The 24120-nt window shown below is 46.6% G+C and overlaps 1 protein-coding gene across 2 annotated transcripts in view; it reads right to left on the bottom strand.

The window, feature by feature from the left end:
- The window catches only part of LOC147730603 (uncharacterized), a 235450-nt gene that overhangs the window by 44759 nt on the left and 166571 nt on the right, over positions 1 to 24120 (bottom strand). For both annotated transcript variants that reach the window (XR_015308388.1, XM_086955360.1), the window contains exons 5-6: positions 22994 to 23109; positions 13482 to 13579 (exon numbers count right to left, since the gene is read on the bottom strand). Coding sequence is in view for 1 of the 2 variants with exons in the window: in XM_086955360.1 (XP_086811486.1) it covers positions 13482 to 13579; positions 22994 to 23109 (214 nt within the window). In the remaining variant the exon portion in view is untranslated. The remainder of the gene's footprint in view (positions 1 to 13481; positions 13580 to 22993; positions 23110 to 24120) is intronic.

Here is a 24120-nt window from a genome sequence, read left to right on the forward strand (position 1 = left end):
TAAAGGGACAGTGAAATCCTGGGCTACATTGTGGGAAGGCTTTAAGTCTTACATAAGAGGGGTCTGTATATCTAAACATGCGAAAATACTCAAAGACCTACGTCACATGCTATTTCAATTAGAAACACAACTTTTGGAGGCAGACCAGGACCAAACATCGCAGGACCAAGCGTCTAGTCTACAGCGTTGAGCCGCGCAACTGGCAGAATTTCATGAGGCAGTGGAAAGTGAAATGCATTATTTGGGAAATAATGCTGTAACCCGACAATACGGGAAAGGAGAAATGCCAGGTCGCACACTCTAATAATTGCTGCAACCCCCAGGGGACTGTCTTATACATCTACTCTCCAGCGTCCAGACTGCACTTACATTTCGGATACCCTCAGCATTCAAGACAAAGTACTTACCTATTACACCGACCTGTACACATCATGGGTAGCAGCATATGCAGCAGACAGCAGCTGTTATCTAGATGAAGTAGTCATGATGTGGCTCAGCTTGGCACACCAACAATTCCTTAGAGAGCCCTTTATGAAGAAGGAAATAATCCTGGCAATAGACGCCATGGACGGTGCAAAAGCACCTGGCCTTGATGGATTCTAAGGTTGCTTTTACAAGGCATATAAGCACCTACTCGCCCAGTATCTCTTAGAGATCTATCAGAAAGTGTTGGAGAACTGCGCCTCCTAACCACTCTCCGTGAAGCAGAGATAATACTTCTGCCCAAACCTGGAAAAGACATGTTGCAATGCGATTCTTATCGGCAATAAAATATTGGCCAAAATGCTAGCTAACTCTCTTTCTCTTGAACTAGACCAGATAATTTCCCCAGCCCAATCCAGATTCGTCCCACACAAATCCACTGCCATGAACCTGAGAACACTCTTTGCAGACCTCCATAGATTTCAGCCACTGTCCCGGCTGCAGACATTGCTGGATGCTGAAAATGCATTCAATTTATTGGAGTGGCCATTCCTGCAGGCCCCGCTGGGCCAAATGGGGATCCTGCTGGGATTCACTTCCCTTATAAATTATTATATCCAAACCCCACAACACGCATTTGTTTAAATGAATGCTGTCATCATCTTTCTCTCCTACATGGAGAACACTGCAGGGGTGCCCGCTATCTGCCCAACTGTTTGTAATAGCATCAGACCCCCTGGTGCGTCACTTACAGGAGCGAAGCATTCACAGAGGGCTGCAGTTCAAAATAGGCCCGCTCCTAATCACACCTTATGCAGGTGATATTATTCTCTTTGTGCGGCGGCACTCGAACAAGAATCTGGGACCTGTGCTTAGAGAAATAATTTGATATGGTGCCTTTTCAGGGATGCACATAAACTGGGGCAAATCCAAAATATTCCCCCCGACATCGGCACCCTGCAGTAAGGATGCTAAATTTCAACTTGTATAGTATGAAGAATCCATCAAAAACTTGGATATTTATCTATAGGGAATCAGACCAAAAAATAAGGCTCATCTATGAACCACGGCTGGAAAACCTGTCTGGTCGGATTGAGAGTTGGTTGAGGCTGCCTCCAACTATGCCAGACCGTATAGCTATTGTTAAAATGGTAGTTGTGCCCCAATTTCTGTACCTGTTTTACAATATTCCAATCCCGGTGACCAACAGGCTTTTTGCAGAACTGTCATTGCGATTTATATGGGGTGGAAACTCAAAAGGATCAGCTGGGACACTTTGACACTACTGTACGAACGTGGGGGCTTTGGGGTCCCACATTTTCACATATACCATCTGGTAGCCCAGTGCAGCTTCGCTAGACATTGGAATCATCCAGATGCCAGGATACCATACGCCAAATTGGAGGCAGACCTCACAGACACCATCATACTGGCTGCACTGCTGCCGACAGGACTGCTACGCGGCTCCCATGATATCCAGATGGTCTCCACGGCCAGCTGAGCTTGGAAAAGACTGCTTCGGGAAACAGGGGTCATTTATTGTGCTCATCTGCTCTTCCCCTGGCTATGAATACTTAGCTTCTCATCACACAGGAGGACATATCCAGATACTCCTTAAACACTATTGGAGACCTGTTCCTTGACAGGCACGTTTTTTCTCAGACAAAGGATACACACTTTCCAGATGCTCCCTTGATGGACCAATTTGTTTTACAACGGCTGCAAGGAGCGGTTATGGCCCAGATCCCCAGCGACCCTCTTGAGCTGGACGATTTTTCACCCTTGCCATTACTTATCACGGACACAGGTGGTGATCACCTGATATCTAAGCTGTACAAATCATGCATAGACCGGCTCCCTGTCCGAGATGCAGGGGTGCGTTCTGCGTGGGAACGTGACTTCGGTCACTAATTGTCTGACTTTCAATATTTTATTTTATTATTTTATTTTTTGCATTTGTACGGCGCTACAGCTACCCAAAAAGGGTTTCCCGGCGCCTGTGACATTCGATTGGATAGAAGGAAGATAGCTAATTGTGGTAAATTACTGCAATTGCTTTTGGAACAGCCAGGTTTTTACGCATTTTCGGAATTTAATATAGCTTTCTTCTTTCCGAATCTGCGGGGGGAGTGAGTTCCATAGAGTGGGCCCTCTCACAGCAAAAGAGCGCCCTCCCGTTTTTGCAGTTTGAATCTTGGAACAGTGAAATTTGCTGCAGTTTGAGATCGGAGATCCCTTGTTGGGAGATAGGGGGAGGCCAAGGCTTGTAGGTAGCCGGGTGCAGTTTTGGTTTTAATTCTGAACATATATGTCAAGGTTTTGAAACTAATCCGATGTTCTATCCTGAGCCAGTGTAAATCATTTATGTGTTTTGAAATTCTGTCAAACTTTGGGATCTTGCATAGGAGTCGTGCAGCAGAGTTTTGGATCAGTTGCAGTCGTTTAATCACTGCTAGATTTGAGCTCAGGTAAAGAATGTTACCGTAGTCAATGCGGGATGTTATTAGTGCATTGACTACGGTTTTTTGGGTATTTTGGGGCAACATCCAGATAATTTTCTTTAACCATTTTATTATGGTGAAACAGAGGCCAGCCACTTTATTTGCCTGCTGTTTCATCGACAGAGTATTGTCGATAATGACTCCTAAATTTCTCACTTGTGTGGCTGGAATGGGAAGGTTGCCCATCTCTGTTGGCCAATGTGAGGGGCACCAAAGTTCTTTTTTTCTTCCCAGAAGGAGGACCTCAGTTTTATCCCCGTTTAACTTCAACTGGTTGGTGGTCATCCAGTTGAAGATTTCCTGAAGACCATTTTTCAGAGCAGATGGGGTTGAAGGCTTTGACTCAGATAGAGAAAAAATAATCTGAGAGTCATCGGCGTATGACATTAAGGTAAGGCCAACGCAGTCGGCTAGATCGGCCAGTGGTCTCAGGTACAAATTAAAAAGCAGCGGGCTCAAGATAGAGCCCTGTGGGACTCCATATGGAGTGGGGAACGTATCTGAGCATGCAATGCTAGATTTGATCTGAAAGGATCTGTCGGTTAGAAAAGACTTTATCCACTGAAGGGCCTCGTTGCGGATGCCGAATCTCTCTAGTGTGGTCAGGAGGATTTTGTGTGATATGGTGTCAAACGCCGCACTCAAATCTAAAAGAATGAGTGCGACAGTCTGACCCTCATCCAGGAGCTTTCGGATTTTTTCTGTTACACCCAAAAGAGCGGTCTCCGTTGAGTGTCCTGCACGGAAACCTGACTGCGATGGGTGAAGGAGGTTGTTGTTCAGCGTAAAGGAGGTGAGGGTGGCATGTATATGTCTTTCCATCAATTTAGAAAAGGCGGGGAGTAAGGATATAGGCCGATAATTCGACAGGACCGCGGGGTCAGCTGAAGGTTTTTTCAATAATGGGGTCACGATAGCGTGTTTCCAGCTTGACGGGACAGTGGAAGTTAGAAGAGAAGTATTTAGCACGTTTGCTATAGTAGTTAAAGGGGAAGTGTCTAATTGTTTTAATAATCGAACTGGGAGAGGATCACAGGGAGAGCCTGAGGAGATGGACTTCAAAGACGTTTTTAGGGAGTCCAGAGTTATGGGGGGCCATTTCTCAAGAGATTTTCCTTTCTCCAAAGTTTTTTGGATGTACTGCTTTGAAACAATGTCCTGAGGACTAGTTGCGAAATTAGTGACAATGATTTCAATTTTGTCGTTAAAGAAGGTCGCCAGGTCTTGACATTGTTTTTTTGTTAACGGGTGGGCTGTAGCCGTTGTTTGCGCACCCGCTAGATCCTTTACTATATTAAATAGGGTCTTTGTTTTGTTTGTGGCATTGTTGACGGTGTTTGCTACATAAAGGGCTCGGGCTTTCCTACAAGAGGTATGATACGCATTTCTTGCATTATTGTAAATTATTTTATTTTCATGGATGTAGTTTTTGCGCCATTTCCTTTCTAACACTTTGCATTTAGATTTTTCATTTTTGAGGGATTCATTGAACCAAGGGGCAGGGGGGCGGTGGAGATTTTTTTTTGCCCCCGTTAACGGAAGGCATTGGTTGGCTGCAGTATCCAGCCACTGGTTGGTAGTTGTCGCAATGTTTTCCATATTTTGGTCATAAAAGGGGGTGCTAGTAGTAAGTACGTTGTTCAGTCTATGCATATCTAATAGTTTCCAATTTTTCATGGGTTGTGCAGACCAGGTAGTATTCCTGGGAGGAAATGGTTTAGTTAGGCTGAAACTGACGAGATGATGATCTGACCAGCATATGGGGCTGGTTTGGGTCCATTTTAGGTCAGGGGTATTAGAAAAAACAGGGTCCAATAGGTGACCTGCCCTGTGTGTAGGACCACTATTGAGAAGCGTTAGGTTTAGAGCAGTGAAATCTTCTATAAGATTACAGCACGCCACATTAGTTTGATCCTCGAGGTGCAGATTTAAGTCCCCTAGGAGTGTAAAATTTTTAAAATTTAACAGCAATGGGGCGATATGGTTTGCTAAATTGGCTGTCCAGGAGTTGGCGCTTCCGGGTGGTCTATATATAAGCAGACCAGACAGAGTGAAATTCGGGTTGAGGGTGATTTGGAAGGAGGCGGCTTCACAGTCTGGGATATTGGCTGAGAGCAATTTACAAATAAAATCTTTAAGATATATAATTGCAATCCCTCCACCCACTTGACCTTGTCTATCTTGCCGTACGATAGCATAGTTTTCAGGGAGAGCCATAGCTACATCTGGTCCGGAGCTCTCGTGTAGCCAAGTTTCTGTTAGGAAGAGGGCACTTGGGGCGTCATCTTGTAACAGGGTGAAGATGTCTAATTTGTGCTGAGGTAGAGATCTGCAGTTTGCGCTAATGAAGGAGTAGTTGGGATGAGTGCAAGATGGGCGTTTAGTTGTACGTTGGGAAATTGGTATTGGGTCCACATAGGGTTGGATATTTGTAAGTTCTAAATTGCAGTTGTTACAATGTGTGTCCCCTAGTGGCGAGAGGCCAATACAGTCGTGATGTAATTTAGGGCGCAGCGCTTTTAGTTGCATGGAGGTCATACCTGCAACGCGAGGGATGTAGGATGTCATGTCCCATGCCCCGTCCTGTCCCGGACGGGCCCAGACGGGCATGTCTTAGGCTAGTCTTTGGCGCGGTGTTTGGCGCAGATGCTGCGCGTATTCGCTGCGCGTCATAAAAAGGGACTGATTTTGTAGAGGACGTGCTTGAGTTCAGCTCCGCCTCTGCAAACTTACTTTGTCCAATCAGAGCCTGCCCCAGCCAGGAGGCAGGAAGAAGGTACCGCCCTGTGCCTTCCCCACACAAAGCTAGCGTTTCCCGAGGACCGAGCAACAGAGAACCTACGTGTTTCTAGGTGAGGTACAAGTTAACATCACACCGTGCTGGTTTTTAAAATCAAATCGGCGCGGTGAAGAAATAAAAGTGAGGCGCTCGAACAGCGTTCGTTTTCAGCGCTTTTGGTCACAGGATTAAAAATTTAAAAATAAAGCAGCGTTTCTAATAATCAGTCACGCAGCTAAATTACGGCAATATCATTCTGTTTCTTTCAACACAGCATATCATAGCCTTCTTACAATGTAGTCAGCAGGTACAGAATGAACTACAGGGGCTTTTGTAGAGGACGTGCTTGAGTTCAGCTCCGCCTCTGCAAACTTACTTTGTCCAATCAGAGCCTGCCCCAGCCAGGAGGCAGGAAGAAGGTGCCGCCCTGTGCCTTCCCCACACAAAGCTAGCGCTTCCCGAGGACCGGGCAACAGGGAACCTACCGCTGTATGCAGATACGCAGGGTTTCACTTATTCACCGTCATAAGTTGCTACATTTTACGTTTTTATGGCTTGCATACATTACACCAACTCAAGTGCACTGGATGGACCCCTCCCATGCCCACACATGTTCCAAATGTCAATCTCCATCTGTTGACTATGACATAGACTAGTAAAAAACTGGCTAAGTACTGGAGAACCATATTTGTGGAATTGTAAGGCATGACTCAACTTGCGGCTCACACCTGCTCCACTACATGCGCTACTATGGTTCGTACCTGATGTACCGAAAACTGCACGCCACTTCGTGGCCACATCGCTTATGCACCCTAAAAGGGAAGTGGAGATACACTGGAGAAACAGGAACCCACCGGGGCAAACGGCATGGCTTAACAGCCTAATAAATTACAACACGGATTGTGAACTTTACGCACATTTACAACCGGCAACATGTAGGCCACTAGACATATGGCAGTCACTACCCACAAACCTACTTTAACTACAGGAATCAACTTACTCACAACCTGAACAATAATGTATGACCACAGAGTCCAAAACGGTTGGGTACAGACAGCGCTCGCTGGGAGTAGAAGGCAACCTGTTTGGACCCCAGGGGATTTGGTCACACACGCTATAAAATAGAACCTGCTGCGGCTTATTTTTTTAAAGCAATGTTATTGTTTTCACAATAAACAACACCAGCAAATCAGCATTGAACATTGAAAATGGCATATCACAGACAAATACAATTGCCTTCCATGATTTCAGACCCTTTAAGGTATAAATAGATCTGTAAATTAAACCTACTGCACGACTATCCCACTGCTGCGGCTTTTTATCTACCATTACATGTAACTAGGGATGGAATGCAACGATCAACCTGTGACGACTGTAGGATGAGTATGGACCGTGCGTTACTTTCTAAAATAGAAAATAACGTTTTTTTTTTTTAAAGTGTTAGGCTGGGGACAGTACGACTTGTTTTTCTTTGAAGAATCTCAGTCAGTTTCAATGTTAAGTCTGATACCTCCTCCTGAACCCCACAGTGCACCAGGCCACAGGCTCCATCTTACATTGTGTTTTCCCCCTTTGGGTAAGTGTAAATGTAGAGATGCTGAGCAGTCACCTGTGAACTTACAAGTACCTAATTTAATTTGCATTAGCATACATCAGGGAGGCGAATAGGGAGTATGTGAATCTACAGTACTACAGGCTGTAAAGCAATTGTTACAAACAAGTGACATTTTCCATTTGCAGCATGGGTAGCTGAAGATCATGTGCTTTGCACAAACTGAAAAGTATTTCCCCTTCATAAAGTAGTGTCTTGTGGGCAGTAACGGAAGACATGTGAAAAATATGTTGTCCCACTTGTGCTTCCAAGCATGCTTGAAGATCTACGTAGTAATAAATATTTAACATGTAATGGCTGGCCAAGTGTCATCTGCTGAGGGAATATTGCCTGGAAAAGGTATGATGGGTATAGTGGACCGTCAGCATAGAGGGCAATGTGCGCTTAGTTTTAGAACAGCTAATTTGAATGCACCTGAAAATCTACCTTGCTGTACCAGACTTTAAGAAGCAAAAGCAATAACAGTTGTTTAGTTTTCCCACTGGACTATGTTCTGCCAACATGAGAGCACTCAACATCCAGGCCTTCACTACAAGTTGTGCAGAGATGTCTCGCCCCAGCAACTCCGTCAGCTGTGTCACACCCGCTGATCTCCCAGGAGGAAGTGTTCGAGGCTGCCCAGGCCTCGCTGTTCCTGATCTGTGTCTGTGTTGTGCTAGTGCGCCCTTGGTCTGTGCCCGTCTTCAGGTATTGTGCCCGCTCTGTAGTCTGCCTGTTTTTTTTGTTATTGTTGCCTGTTCTTCACTGTGCCCGCTCTTCATTTTGTGCCTGTTTCTCATTCTGTGCCATTTTACCCAGCTAATGTCAGCCCGTTCTAGCCATTGTTGCCTGTGTATTTGTACTTTTGATTTACTACTAGTGATCTGTTGTTATTTGCTTTTCTTGACTGTTATTCATTGTTGCCTGTGTGTGACCTGCCGGTCCCTCCCCGCCGCTGCTGCCCCTCCCCCCTCCCGGTTCCCGCCTCTCAGCTACACGTTTGTCCCTCCTCCCCTATTTAATGGCGCCGCTGCCCAGTCGTGCCGCTGGCATGCGAAAGGCAAGCCCGTAAGCGCCTGTCTGTGACCACGCGACCTCACAGTCAGCCCAACCCCAGCCCACCATCTCCGCTGGACACCGATCACAACCGAAGAGACCATCACGACCATGAAAGGTATCCACTCCAGGGCCTCCATGGACTCCTGCCCAGCTCACATATACCACAAAGTCGCCATTGCACCCGTACTAAAACTCACCATCTACGCCACCTTCAAGACCGGATCCTTCCCCAGAGCCTGGAAGCGGGCAGAAGTAAGGCGACTGCTCAAGAAGCCCTCACGGGCCAGATGGACCTCAAGAACTACCGACCCATCTCGCTCCTCCCTTTTGCAGCGAAAGTCACCGAAAAGACCGTTAACGCAGAACTGACAAGGTTCATAGAAGACATCGACATCCTCGACCCCTTACAATCCGGCTTCCGAAGCAACCACAGCACAAAGACCGCCCTACTCGTAGCCACCGACGACATCCGCATCCTCCTCAACCAAGGCCACAGCACAAGCCTGATTATACTCAACCTGTCAGCAGCATTCAACACCGACTCCCATCGCACACTCGCAGCCTGACTACACGACGGCGGCATTCATGGCGCTGCTCTCGACTGGATCCGATCGTTCCTCGCCAGCAGAAGCCAAAGGATCAGACGGCCTCCCTTCCTCTCCGAACCCACGGAAATCAACTGCGGAGTCCCACATGAATCATCACTCACCCTCACCCTCTTCAACATTTACATGGCCCCCCTTGCAGCCATCGCCCGACAACACGGCCTCAGCATAGTCTTCTACGCGGATGCCACCCAGCTCATGCTCATGCTCTCCCTCACCAAGGACCCCACCACCACCAGACTCAACTTCCCGGAAGGAATGCAGGATGTCGCAGCCTGGATGAGCAACAGCTGCCTGAAACTCAACTCAGAAGAGACTAAAGTCCTCGTCCTCGTAACCACCCCACTGGCATGGAACGACACCTAGTGTCCCACCGCCTTCGGCACCTCCCCGACCCCCACAGACCACGCCCGGAAACCTCAGCATCATTCTCGACTCCTCCCTCTCCATGAACAGACAAGTCAACGCCGTCACCTCTAGCTGTTTCAACACCCTCTGCATCCTCCGCAAGATCTTCAAATGGATCCCACCCCCCCAAGGAAAGGAAGACAGCCACCCACACACTCATCACCAGCAGGTTGGATTACGGAAATGCCCACTTTACCCGCTTTGCCCGCTCTTCATTTTGGGCCTGTTTCTCATTCTGTGCCATTTTCCCCAGCTTCTGTCCGGCCTGTTCTAGCCATTGTTGCCAGTTTTGATTTACTGTGTATTTGCACTTTTGATTTACTACCAGTGATCAGTTTTTATTTGCTTTTCTTGACTGTTATTCATTGTTGCCTGCGTGTGACCTGCCCGTTCCTCCCCGCTGCCCCTGCAGCCCCTCCCCCCTGCCGGTTCCCGCTCCTGCGTCTCAGCTACACGTCCCTCCCTCCTCCCCTATTTATTGGCGCTGCGGCACAGTCGTGCCGCTAGCATGCCAAAGGCAAGCCCGCCTGCGCCTAGCCGCAACCAGCAGCAGGGACCCTGGATGTCGAACCACGCACTGGTACAACACAGCCAACCTCCTAGCACTCAATCTCGGAAGATATAAGAAAGTGCCAGCAGGCCACATCGAACACGACCCACAGCCAGTTCTGCCACAACTGCCGCCACTCCTTCACCACCACCCTGACCGCCAGCACCGCCAACCCCCTAAGATGCATCCTCCTCAACATACACTCCATCCACAGACACGCCATGGAAATCTGGAACCTCCTGGTCGCACTTTTGCCTGAGGTCGCCTTTTTCATGGAAACCTGGACAAACGCATCCTTGGCCCCTGACATAGTCACCGCCATCCGAGACGGGTAAAATATCCAGAGGAAATTCGCCTCAACCACCCAGGAGGAGGCATCACCATCGTATACAAAAACTCCACCCGCCTTACCCACCTCCAGCGACAACTTCCCCGCCGCTGAACACCTACACTTCCAGGTCCAGACCAGCCCCAACTCCACACTCAGCGGCACCCTAGCCTACAGACACCCCCCACCCCCGGGGACTCTTCCCTTACACCATCACCAACCTCATTGCAACCCTGCCACAACTGCTGCTACTCCTTCACCACCACCCCGACGGCCAACACCGCGGATGCCTTAAGATGCATCCTACTCAACACACACTCCATACACCGACACGCCGTGGAAATCTGGAACCTCCTGGATGCACTTTCGCCCGACGTCGCCTTCTTCACGAAAACCTGGACCAAGGCATTGTCGGCCCCTGACATCGTCACTGCCATCCCAGACAAGTAAAAGATCCAGAGGAAAGACCGCCTCAACAACCCGGGGGGAGGCATCGCCATTGTGCACAAAAACTCCATCTGCCTTACCATCTCCAGCGACAACTTCCCCGCCGCTGAACACCTGCACTCCCAGGTCCAGACCAGTCCCAACTCAACACTCGGTGTCACCCTCGCCTACAGACCCCCCGCCCCCGGGGACTCTTCTCTGACCCCATCACCAACCTCATGGCAACCCTCGCCATCGCCACCACGGACTACGTACTCATTGGAGACCTGAACTTCCACCTCGACAACTCCAGTGACCCCAACTCCATCACCCTCCATGATAACCTCGCCAACATCAGACTGAAACAACTTGTCACCACACCGACCCACAAGGCAGGACACACTCTTGACGGCATCTTTACTAGAGATAGCAGCGATCATTTCAGCCACAGAACGCAGCCCACTTGAACCGACCACCAAGTGACTTCCTTGTCAACAAACCTAAGCCACCCAAACCCGCTCCACGCCCTCCGCGAAGGAACTGGAGCAGAGTCACTGGGAAACAACTCAACTCCACCCTTCACAGCAAGGCCCCCACCGGTTAAACCGACGCTGACCTCGCGGCCAAGGAATTCCACAACTGGATCACCAACTGCGTAGACAAGCTCGCCACACTATGCATCCCCAACAAGCAAAGTCCCAGGAAAGCCGCTTCGTTCACCACAGATCTCCAAGAAGCCAGACGCACCTGCAGACGCCTGAAAAAGAACTGGAGAAACAGCAAGACACCTGAAAACTACACCACCTACAAGGACGATATGACTGAATACCATCACTGCATCAGAACCACCAAAAGGACCTTCATCCACATCAGAATCCTCGCCAACTCCAGAAACTCTAAGGAGCTCTTCAGCCTTTTCTAGGAATTCACCAAACCCCACAGCAAAGCCACAGATTATACCCCCTCCCAGGACCTCTGCGACAAAATCGGATCCTACTTTCACCTGAAAATAAAAAGACCTTTACGACAATTTCAACTACCCCACGCGACCTCACAGTCAGCCCACCATCTCCGCTGGACACCAATCACAACCGAAGAGAATGTCACGACTATGAAAGGCATCCACTCTGGGGCCTCCACGGACCCCTGCCCAGCTCACGTATACTAAGGAGGAATGAGATTCTAATTACAGCACAACAAATAATTAAGATTCTTTCAGTTTTTGTTTGTGTATTACACCAGTGGAAACTCTAACTATAGTAACCAGTAGAGTTTACAGGAAGACACAATATTAGAACATAAGGGTCAAGAGTAATCCAATGTAGAGTCAAAAAGAGTCCTCTTCAAATTTCATTAATTTTGCTTTCTTCTTCATTCAAATTTCATAAAAAGCAGGTTCTCCCAGCATGAACATCGCCAACACGTGTTTCGTCTCACACAGAGACTTCATCAAGGCATAAAAAATGGTAAGAAGATATCTAGTAATCTGCCCAAGCAGTGAGGACACATCGTAGTGTATTGTCAGTGGGACACCCAAATGTTAGTAAAATGGGTAAAACACAAAACTGATCGCTATTTTCAACATGTGGGTCGATGGAGATGTGAAGACGGTCGTGACATCTAGCATTGATAAGAAGATGTAACTAAGCGAGTAAAGATGCGGGCTTGTAAAGTCAATATCCAAAGTTTTAAACGGTCCCGTTAAAGTGGGGGTCCAGTGTTTCAAACGTCCAGAAGTAGTGCAAACAGACTCCCAGCTGTTTAGGAGAGGTCCGTGTCCGCAACCATAATAAGTTGCTGTCCGCCAAATAGCAGAAGTACTTATGATTTTTTTTAATTTTTTTTGTTATTGCGGGTGACGGAGCATTCATTATTATTGCACAAAACGCAGAATCTGAAAGATGTATTCTCCATACTTACCCAGCCCCCCCCCAACCCAAGTACATCATTCTCATGCAACCTGGTTGAAGGCTCTTCTGACGCTTCGGGCCAAAGGCATCAACTGTGGAACGGAACGATAAGCTCAGCACTTTCACGAACAATACCCTGGTTGTCTAGTATCAAAGGATACAAATTTAGTACACATCATAACGGAGCACTGGAAAGCACATCCGAGTCAGATGGCAGGGAAAAAAACAATCTAACGGGCATTGTGGGTTTCATGAGTCACCTTCAAATCGAAACAGGTCATTTGAAGTAAAACCGGGTTTATCGTTCCGAGCCCATGATTAGATGGCGGAAGTATGGAAAAGCATGAGATCTATAGCTGTACATACTCAAACTAAATGACTACTGGTTAAAATGATCACACAGGACACCAAAAACGTTAATCTCATCACTTTCCAAGCGTTGGGGCTTGTGTTTTTCCCCTTCATTCTTCATCTGTACAGGTCACCAGATTTTCAATTCCTTTGAGGGCAAGAGCTGCAGGGCAAGTAAAGATCTGAAATGCCATCACTCTTAGTCCAAACAATGAATGGCTGTGCTGTGGACTCATGCAAAATGTAAATGACACTTCTTAGCAAAGGCTAAATGGGGCTGACCGAAAGGCTCTCTCTAGGTACATTTTATTTTATTACACTATCCCAGGCACAAAGCTAAAAACAGAAGGAGGGATAATGAACCATGAAATAGTCCCTTGGATGTGATTTGATGAGAATAGCAAGATGCTATTTCTGTTAACAAATCGGAAATACTGATTGCCAAATAGTTGTTAGCTATTTATGCACCACATAGATGAACAACAAATACACATACACAAATAAACACACAAAGGATGCCAACGGTTATGGGAATTAAAAGAAATCCTACCGCCCAACGCGACTCTGTCTGATCTGAACATGGCTTTTCCTTCATTGCAGTCACCCTCAAGTTTCTGTCAGTTTCCAGAATCCCATACATCACTGTTTCTGTTAAGATGATGAAAAAAAAGGTTTTATCGTTGGCATTTTGGCAAGTACCTTATTTTGTTATTGTGAAATATACTTCCGGTTGAAAAAAATGTTAAGAAGAAATATTTCGTTCAGACTGATGCAAATACCAGTATGTACAAACTGACTTTCCATCTTGAGACGGGCACTTTATTTGCTGCATTATTTACTGAGGTAACTGCTTGTAACTTACGATAAATGTATGGATGGATCAAGATTATTTCTGAAATTCAGTTTATGGCAGTTACTTTATAGCTACCGCGCAATGAGTTAAAAGCATTACACACAAAAACAACACGTGTTTCATCATAGAATTGCATAAAAGATCTTGGAGCACAGAAACATGCTCTGGTGAAATAGAACAGGTTGGTGCCTGTAGCGCTCTCCCCAATCACTCAAATCCTCTTACAACACATTTCTCCAACATGCCAGCACCTCCACCGGGCATGTTCCCGGTGGGCCGGGGCCAACGGAGGGCGGTTTTAACAGCATAGGGCCAGGCCACTGCCTCTGTCATTTTCCCCGGGGCCCAGAACACCGGGATTAATTTCAGCATATGTAACGGGGAGAGAGGGATGGAGAAAGGGAGAGAGATCATAGACAGTGAAGACAGAGCGGAAGAATGGAAGAATGAGAGGGAATGGATGGAAGAAAAAAGAGATAGAGTAAGGGAGTAGGGCTGGTTTGAGCATTTGTGCCAGGGCTGCTTGTGGTTACCCAGTTCAGACCTACACAATACACAATCTGCACAATGCATCTTGCAACATCTGCATTCCTTTTTTATGTGAAGTGTTAAAGCAGCTCCTTTCCTGCTTTTCTTAACAACTGTCCATCTTCATAAAGCTTGGCAACCGGAATGTATGCATGGAACCTGATCTAAGAATTTGTAATGCACCCCGTGGGAAGGATGCCAGTGGCAGCAGCAGCAGCAGCAGCACACGTTTGAAATATAGTGTTAGCTTCTTGAGCTTGGCTAAGTGAAAACAACTTCTGGGTCTCTCTTATTCTAAAGCAGTGCATCAAGATTTCTGCCCCTCTTCATACCTTCTGAAATGGTCTGGGGAATTATAGGAGGTGGAGTTTCCTATGTCTCCGAATCCTATCTACAACTACACACTCTGTAACTAACTAACTACATATATAGCCCCACAAAAACACCCCCCGCCCCCTTCCACCACTCTCCTCCATTGCAAAGAAGGATGGCATTGCTTAATGGGTTAAATTACAAAGTGCACCGTTCATTTAGTCCACCATGACATATTTCGGCTCCCTCGCATAGCCTGGTTCGAGGCTCCCTGCACGGGCCACGTAAGAGCCAGCCACACTTTTTGTGTGCGTGCATCAGTCGCACCAAAGGCATTCAACACTGTTTAGAAGTGGTAGGGCTGTGAAGGGAGGCCCATGCCTTCGTCGGACCATCTGGCTCCCCTGCCAGTACCCACATTACAAATGCACAAACGCTTCCAACCGAGCAGCGAGCTCCAATGAACAGCATCTGCCCTTTGTTTGTTGGTTATTTGGTTTTAAATAGTGGTCAAATACCAAAGGGTGTCTTGGCGCTGCCTTGAAAGAAAGGCGCTCTACCCACCAATAAACACAAACATCTCCCTTACCTCCCTTTACCTCTACCCACCCCTAAAACACTAAAATTACCCTTACACCTTTTACTTTTATCCAACCCTAAATCCTAAAATTACTCTAACCTCCCATTACCTCTTCACACCGCGGAAACCTTAAATTACCCTAACTCCCTTTACTTCTATCCACCCTAAATCCTAGCATTTCCAACACAGGACTTTAAGAACTGCTTCCTCATTTAGTCTGGATAACAGAAGTAAACGGCTTACGGCTTCAGACTGTGTCAGCCTATGGTAGGCCAAACAAGACTACAGCATCGTCACCATCTTTATCGAACACCCATGATATTTGTTAGAACTGTGAATCGAATTCAATCTGGAAGAGAGGTAGGGATTAGCATAACTTCTTTAAATGCCTCGTTCATTGGCTAGACACACAATCGATTTTTAGCATGAATGAAGACGGCACAACTCATACACTGTGGTAAATAGACTAGGAGAAGTACCGCACATTGAGAACAAGATACAGTCAATCATTGTGAATCTAGGACATTTTGATGTAGGCAATATCTGGAACACACTGGTCCCTCTGCAGACCGAGTAAAGCAATAACAACCAGGCAGTTGGCTGCGGACAGATTGACTAAACTAAGAATAAGAAGTCCTGTAGGACCGAACAAGCGAAGTTCCATCCCTATGACCCGACTGTCCAGGCAGTAGTGTTTGGCAAACTGTAGAGTTGGCACTTCTGCGTGTCATCATTAGAACATTAGTTATGTTGCTAGGATGGAATATTAGCTTTTGATTATAGGAGTTGGTTTGTGAGCTGTGAAGCTGTGCTGGAGGTATCTACCTTTACTCTCCAATAAAGCAATTTAGCTTTCATCAAATTGACTGGAAATTGGATCTTCTCACAAACGTGTGTAGGGATGCCCACGATGCTGCCTAGCAGATGGAACGCCATCAGCTAACGCTATGGTCGCAGCTTTTCCTCTGGTGCAACGGCCCTTTAAGCCCTCAGGCGGCTGCTTTTTAGCTAGGGCGCAGCAGTTCTTTATACAGAGAACAACCCAGTGTGAAATGGTTTGGTTCTGAACTGCCTAACACTTTTTAGCTCCTACATAGCCCACAAAGAGTTGTTCGCCGAGCCAGGCCTCCTTTGTGCAGTCAAGGTAGAACGACAACGCTCTTTTTGGATCGAGACGGTGGAGTCATTCCTAACCTTTATTTTATCTTTCTTTTTTTAGTTCAAAAACACTTTATTACATATTTTCTAGACATTATGGAAATATCCATTTGATTAAAATTATTGGTCCTTTTTGGAAAAATTATAGATCTGCTTAATATATAGGGTGGGGGGAGGAAAGGCTTAGTTGCCTGCGGGTGTTGCCCACAGGGCATGGCCTGAGTCCAACCCCCCACCACCCTGACACGCATGACCAAAGACCAGATGCATATTTTATCCAAAACAAGGAAACCCCAGTAATCTGACATGGGGTAATCTATATTATAGAAAGGAACAGTGGTGCTTTAGAGGCCACACGGGTCCTCGGGTAGTGTAGGCTACTACTACTTAGAATCGCATTAGTCAAAAGAAACAGAGAATAAGTCAGCAGGGGACTTGCTAAGAAATATATGGCAGGACACAAGGTTGAAATTATATCACATTTATTAGCAACATAAATGGAGTATCACTTTTTTAGCATGTATGTGGTAGTTCTGGTGCTCACACCAATATAGTGAAGGTGCGTGAAGTGAGGGGTTGGTGACATTTAAAAATACATCACATTGACAACAGTAAACAAAACTCATACCCATAGAAAGAATCTCCCAATCTTACATATGGACAGCACCATGTTAATTAAAATGCCTGCACTCCCCTGTTACATCTGTATATTACAGAATTTGCCAAATTATATACCAAGAGGAACCAGCACTTTGTTTCGATAGGCATGCCCCTGGATGGAAGTGGCACATGTACACTCTTTATGGAGGTAAAACGAACATCAGAATAACAGCAGCAGCAACACAGGTGTTACTCATGCTGACAGCAGAGTACAAGGTGTAGTGTCTTGATATTATGCGCACTAGGACCCTTGTGGTTCTGGGTGTACTTTAAATACAAATTACGTAAGCTGCTGGGAGGTGTTAAGGTGTTATAAAAATTATGAAGCAATGCGTATGTTGAGAAATAAAGATGTTTTTTACAATGCTCAGTGTGAGGCGTGTTCATTTGCATGCTTTCGGGCTGTGGAAGACGTTGAATAAGGGACTTTGGTTGGAAGGAACCACTGACATGCAAGTCCCTCTTAGTGAGAGGCACTATACTATCAGAATTGAGTACGCAAGGGTTATTCAAAGGATAGGATAAAATAGGGATCTCCACTTTGGAACAAGTGTGGAAAAACACGCACTATAAGGCAAGCTATCAATTACGTATAGAATTCCATCGCTGACTTGCCAGCAGTTAATTACATACATGTTAGACAGTCCCTGTATTACAGTGTGAAAAAGGACACCACAATCACTGCATAATCACTAAAGAGTAGACACAGAAATGACAAAAAAAGGCAATAACCTTCACATACCGAACTTTAATTCACACCACCCTAAGGAATTATTAACCCTGAAAGAACAGTGGGAAATGAGGGTTGGTGCCCCAAGGAGGGAGCACTGAGAAGTTCCTGATCTTTAGAGGGAAGTGAAGGAGCATTAAAGATAGGCAGGGTGACAGATTGTCCCAAATGGAATGGGGACACTACCTTAGGCAAAAAAGAGGCCCGGTGCGAAGCACCACCTTGTCCGGGAATAGCATGAAACATGGAAGCTTGGATGATAAAGCCTGCATCTCACTCACCCTCCTGGCAGATGTTATTACCACTGAAAAAGGCTGTTTTGATGGGAAGCAGCCGGAGGGGGTCAGTTGTGTAGCAGCTTGAAGGGAGTAAACATTAGGTAAGTGAGAGCCAGGTTCAGATCTCGGATATGATGAAGAGCGAAGAGGGAAACATATGTACAAGGCTTTTCAGAAACCTTTTTACAATAGGGGACTTAAATCAAGAGGGTTGGTCAGGCAGCTGCAGCAAGAAAACGGACAGAGCAATAGATGAGAGTGCCCAGAGCCCTGATGGACACGGGGACGAATAAAGATTAGAATATCAGAAAGAGAGACAGAAAGAGGGTCAGTAGACTTTTCCGTACAATATTTTTAAATTTTTTGCCAATGACGGGTGTACACTGTTTTGGTGCTGGGCTGCCTGACCACCAAGATAACTGCAAACTTCGGAAGGAAAGGCAAAAGCTATCAACTGGCACTGTTCAATGTCCATGCAAGGAGGCGGAGGGTTGACAGGTCCGGTTGGAGGACCCTCCCCTGCTGCGACAGAAGATCCACCCAAAGGGGCAGCCTGATTGGAGTATCGATGCTCATTTTAAGAAGCTTGGGATCCCAAACTCTCTGTGCCCATTCATTCCTGATCTTCTTGAGAACTCTGGGCAGGAGTGGTATGGGTGGAAAGCCGGATAGCAGGCCTGTGCTCCACTCGGCACGAAAAGCATTGCAGAGCGATAGCCACCTTGAAACTCCAGCGCACAGAACTGCTGATATTGAGCGTTCTCGTCCGAGGCGAACATATCTAACTAAGGCTCTCTCCACTGCTGAAAGTGACCTTGCGGCACCTTTGAGTGGCAACAGCATTCTTGATATACTAGGCATTAATGGCTGAGTTTGTCTTCCCTGGCTTTCAGAGAACCTGCCAGGTGTTGAACCACCAGGGTTATGCCGTGATGTTTCAGCCATGTCCATAGATGAAGGTCCTCTTGACAAAGGGTCCACAACCGCACCCCGCCCTGCTTGTTGCAGTACCACAGGGCAGAGGTGTTATCTGTATATGTGAACACTTGCACCATCTTCCCCTTGACTGAGGGAAGAAATGCTTTCAATGCTAGTCGGATCGCTTGGAGCTCCAACAGGTTGATGTGGAGTCCCGATTCCGCCGAAGACCACAGTCCCCTGATCTCCACATCTCCCAGATGGCCACCACATACCAGGAGCGACGCATCTGTCCCTACTGTGAGATCTGGTTGGGGAAGGGAGAGTGGTCTGTCACACTCGCAGTTTGTAAGCTACCACTGCAGGTCCATTGCAGTTCCCTCCGAGATCTGGGCCATGTCAGAGAGATTACCCGGATGCTGCGCCCACAAACCTCAGGTCCCACTGAAGATCCTTCAGATGCCATCTGTCATGATTTACCAACAGGATGCAGAAAGCCATGAGGCCCAGCAGCCTCAGAGTCATTCTTACCAAAATCCAGGATGGAGGCTGAAACATTAGTATTATAACTTGAATATCTTAGGGTCGCTGCTCAGAAGGATATGGCTGAAACTGCAATGTGTCTAGAACAGCTCCAAAGAAAGCGAGCATCTGCGAGGGAGCTGGCACATTTACACGTTTATATTGAACCCCAACAAATGCAGAAGGTCCGGCGTAGTCTGGAGGTGGAAGACGGAAGTCTGGGGCGAGGCCGCCTTCGACAGCCAGTCATCGAGGTAGGAAAAAACGAAAACTCCTAATCTTGCAGATGAGCTGCTACCACCGCCATCATATGTTGGACACCTGAGGGGCCCTGGTAAGGCCAAAGGCTAGCACAGTGAACTGAAAGTGCTTGTGGCCTTTCTTAAACTGCAGGTAACGCTTGTAGGCAGGCAGGATGGGGATGTGAAAATACGATCTCCTTGGTCTAGGGCAGACAAGACTTGAGTCAAAGTGAGCATCATGTCCTTTTTGAAAAAGAGATTGACGGTTCAGAGGCCCAGAACAGGACAAAGACCTTTGTTCTTTTTGGGTATCAGAAAGGAGTGGGAAAAACAATCATTGCCTACTTCTGATATCAGAACACTTTTTTATAGCCTCCTTGGCCAGGAGAGCTGTAACTTCCTCTCGGAGCAAGGTAAGATTATCCTCCGCCAGCTGTTCTTGAGATGTGGGTAAAGGGGGAGGGATGGACTAAAAAGGGGCGGGGAGTAACCCCTCTGAATAATCTGCAAGACCTATTTGTCTGGTGGCCTGCCAGTGGAGGAGGTGATGTTGAATTCTACCACCAACTGGGCACCTATGGTCTTGCAGAACCAAACTAGGAGGGCTTGGAGGCTGCAGCTGCTGCCAAGTTAGTGGAAGATGACTTCTGGCTACCATTCCCAAAGGATTGGAATGAACGGAGGCTTGCGCAGCTTGCTGGCTGGGATAGGGTTGGCGTGGTTGAAAGTCCCTTCCCTAGCTATGCAAGGGGCAAAAAGCAGACTGAACATGAGGTGTCACTTTGAGGCCCAAGGACTAGGGCGCAGCCTGCGAGTTCAAGAAGCGTTCCAGTGAAAGGTCTGCCTTTTCTCCAAAGACGCGAGTCCCATCGAAGGCCATGTCCAGAATGCTGGCCTTGACATGCACTTCGAAAAGCCAGATGTTCTCAGCCAGGTGGGGTGCCTTAAGACCACCATTGACTAAACCACTCTGCCCAGTGAGTCAGTCTTATCCAGGCTACACATAATAGTGAACTTTGTCACATCTCTCCCATCTGTCACTGCTTGGGACAGGATGGCCCAGGCCTCCTCTTGGAGCTGTGGCAACAGTCGCACAAATATTTTGCATAGGATATGGGAGTAACGGCCTAAAAGGCATGCGCTGTTCATTGACTGCAGCGCTAGGCTGGCAGAAGAAAACACCTTCCCAAGTGTATCCAGCCCTTTGGATTCCCGGTCTGGGGGAGTGGCAGGGAACGCACCATGGGAAGTTGAGACTTGGATAAACAAACTCTCAGGGGTGGGTTGTTTGCTGAGAAAACTAGGATCACCCGGGCAGGGCAATGGCAGCGAGCTATTGTCCTGTTTACAGGAGCCCCTATGCTAGGCCTAAACCAAGTTCCTAGAAGGACATATGTCAGCACTTCATTAAAGGGCAAACATGGTTCTGATAAAGAAGCCCAGGCTGAAGCCCTTTGGTCAAGAGGTTAGTTTTGACCTGGAAACAGCTGCTGGAGAAGTATTAAATAAAATACTTGCTAAAATCTATTTCTGAATGTCCAGGTCCAGGACCTCCCTTGGTCTCTTCACCACTGCTGCATTAGGTGCCGCTCCTACATAGCTACGGTCAGTGGAGAGAAAAAAACAGAACCTGGAGATGTGTCCAGTCCACAGGTCTCTGCTAGTTCCTCATACCAGTCCAAATTCTCATTAAGGTTGTATAACTGGTGTTCTAAAGGTTACAGAAACCCCTCCCACTCTTCTCCCATGCATGTCTGCTCTTCAAAAGGCTCAGGCAATGGCCTAGGACCACTCCAGACTCCAGAGGGGTCAGCCTACTCAAACACTCAGTGCATGGCCTCGTAAAATTCTCTCATTTGAGCGGGGGGGGGGAGGGAGGGTCTCTCCGGCTCCCAGATATTCCGTGAGGTGCAGAGTCGGACTTGGCAACGGCTCTGCAGAACCGTGGACATCAATGTCCCTCACTAATCTTGCAGCCGACGGAAGAGTTGAAGTCAAAGTCCTTTTAGACTACTTCTTTTTGTTCTTCTTTCCGGAGTGTCCCGAGGACTTCGAGTGTGATGAAGAACCTGCGTGTGTCCTGTGTCCACCTCCTTGATCAGGACTGAAACCTCCTCAGAGCCACACCAGATAGCATCGAATGCCGGGCCGCAACCAGCTTAAGGGACCGCTTCCTCAAAGCCTTTGATGCTATGGCCCGGCAGTCTGAGCACAATTTCGAATTGTGGTCGAGCTCAAGACACCATAAGCACACAAGGTGGGGGTTGGTAACTGACATGGCAATGTGACTGGCCCCACAAGGCTGAAATCCTACCTGCACTCAAGAAAAAAATGCTTTGCCATAACGCCGAAAAAAGCTGGTCAAAAAGAGATAGAGGGGCATCTCTTCTCTGGATCAGCACGAACTGGCGCAGAAAGAAAAGAATTGACGTCGGCGCCTACGTGGCGTCTATATAGGTGATAGCCACATCACAACTGGCGGCAACGACGCTGATGGCGCAGTGCCGAACCAAACGGAGCCACCCAAAGGCGCGCAGAGGTACTTATCACGCAAAGGTTTATGGAACCAGTCTGATGGCCGGAAAAACTAAAAGGAAAGGAATCTACAAGTCTCTAGCAGATAAATTGAAAAGAGAATATTGGACAGTTATAAATCCTTGTGTTGACGGAGCCTCAGGGTGGTAAAAAGACAGACTTCTGTACAAAAATCAAAAACACTAAGCAACTTCCTTAGACAGTGATACAATTAATCAGATATTACAAGAGTTTATGAACAGCGGCAGTAAAAGAAAAAACTGTGGATTCCAACATGGAGGCGCCCCTTTCTTCTGACCTGCTTGCATTTCTTCGTGGAGCCCTACTAGACTCACACCTGTTACAGGACCTAAAGAAGAATTTTACAGACAACTAAAAAACTGCTTTCAAGCTAATAAAGTTACCTGTTTGTTAAGCTAATGCAAATAGACTAGCGGTTGACAGATGCTAGCAACCAGGATATTTTCATTCCCACGATACAGGGTGTAGGCATATCCCTTGATTTATGTTGTATGTATGATATGATTATCAGGCTTCTTTGCATGCTGGACCTTGATAATTTGCCAATACTGGGATGGCTCCAGAAGGACGATCTTCATTAGCCTCTGACTCATAGAAACAATCACTGTTTAGAATTAAGCAGGGGTCCTCAATGACTTGGGGGAACAGTCTTTCATATGAACATATAAGTCACAGATGAAAAAGCATCCATAATATTAAGCAACTGGAAAACCTACACATTTTACCTTCATCTTTACACTGGTAGGACAGTACAATGTTTGCCTGATCTTCCTCAGTCTGTACTCTTTGAAACTTGGAAATCACATCACGTAGGCTGAAATCTTCAAGGAACAAGGTATCCCTAACAAACAAAACATTAAGTTAACAGTGTTTTAACGAATTGATCAGAAGTCAAAATGAAAGTGAGTTCTCCGTACTTCTCTGACTATTTTTGTAAGGTTCCTCAAACAGACATTTATTCATAAGTAATGGTCTGCCTATGCTGTCTCACCCCATCACACTACTTCCACTCCAGTTACCAACAGCCCAACAACCATCTTGTCAAAACAAATACAAGGCAGTCACCCTAGCTGTCAGTGAAAACGATAAATCTATCTTATCTTATCTCTGGGCGCCTCCTGCAAATATTCCTGCAGCGTCAGAGCACTAACCACCCCAGCTGCCAGCTGTGAAGCACTTAATCATACTCTGACAAACTTACATATGAAGCTATCCATAGCACCCCTGTATTAAACACACGCAGCACTAACCGCCTACCCAGATTATTTTATACTCCCTCAGAAGTATATAGAAAACCTGCTGGGGCTCTGCCTGTAGATGCCCGCTACAACAATAAAACTATGCTTAGTCAACATAAGCTCTATAGTCAAACACACAAATACCGCTCAAATGTGTACGAGCCATTGGCTTTCCAATGGGTAAAATAAACAACGTACCGTAACCTTTGCCATCTTCTCATTTTGGAACTATAATAATAGGGTGCATGACAAAATAGCTTTCCTTTGATGTTTCCTTACACAACCATACCGGGATATCATCTGAAGCATAGGCTGGCTGACTATAAGCATTTGATTAGCAAAATACATTCTGCTAATTGTATTTCTTAGTGACAAATTGAGTGAAACAACTTCTTTCTGGTATACATCTAGACTAGAGGAATCCGAAGTGGTTGCAGCAAAATTGCTAAAATGTTGTACTTCCACAGGGGGCTTAATAAACCCACAGGTCTGCCTATATTCAATATTATAACTATTTATGGTGTAAATAAATCCTTAAGGAATCAATTATGCAGCCTTCTTTATTTAGCTGTATAATAATTGTAATCACTTTTTTTCAGATGCATCTGCCTCTT

This window comes from Lissotriton vulgaris, chromosome 2_1 (genome assembly GCF_964263255.1).
Source record: "Lissotriton vulgaris chromosome 2_1, aLisVul1.2, whole genome shotgun sequence".
In the NCBI taxonomy this organism is placed as follows: Eukaryota; Metazoa; Chordata; class Amphibia; order Caudata; family Salamandridae; genus Lissotriton; species Lissotriton vulgaris.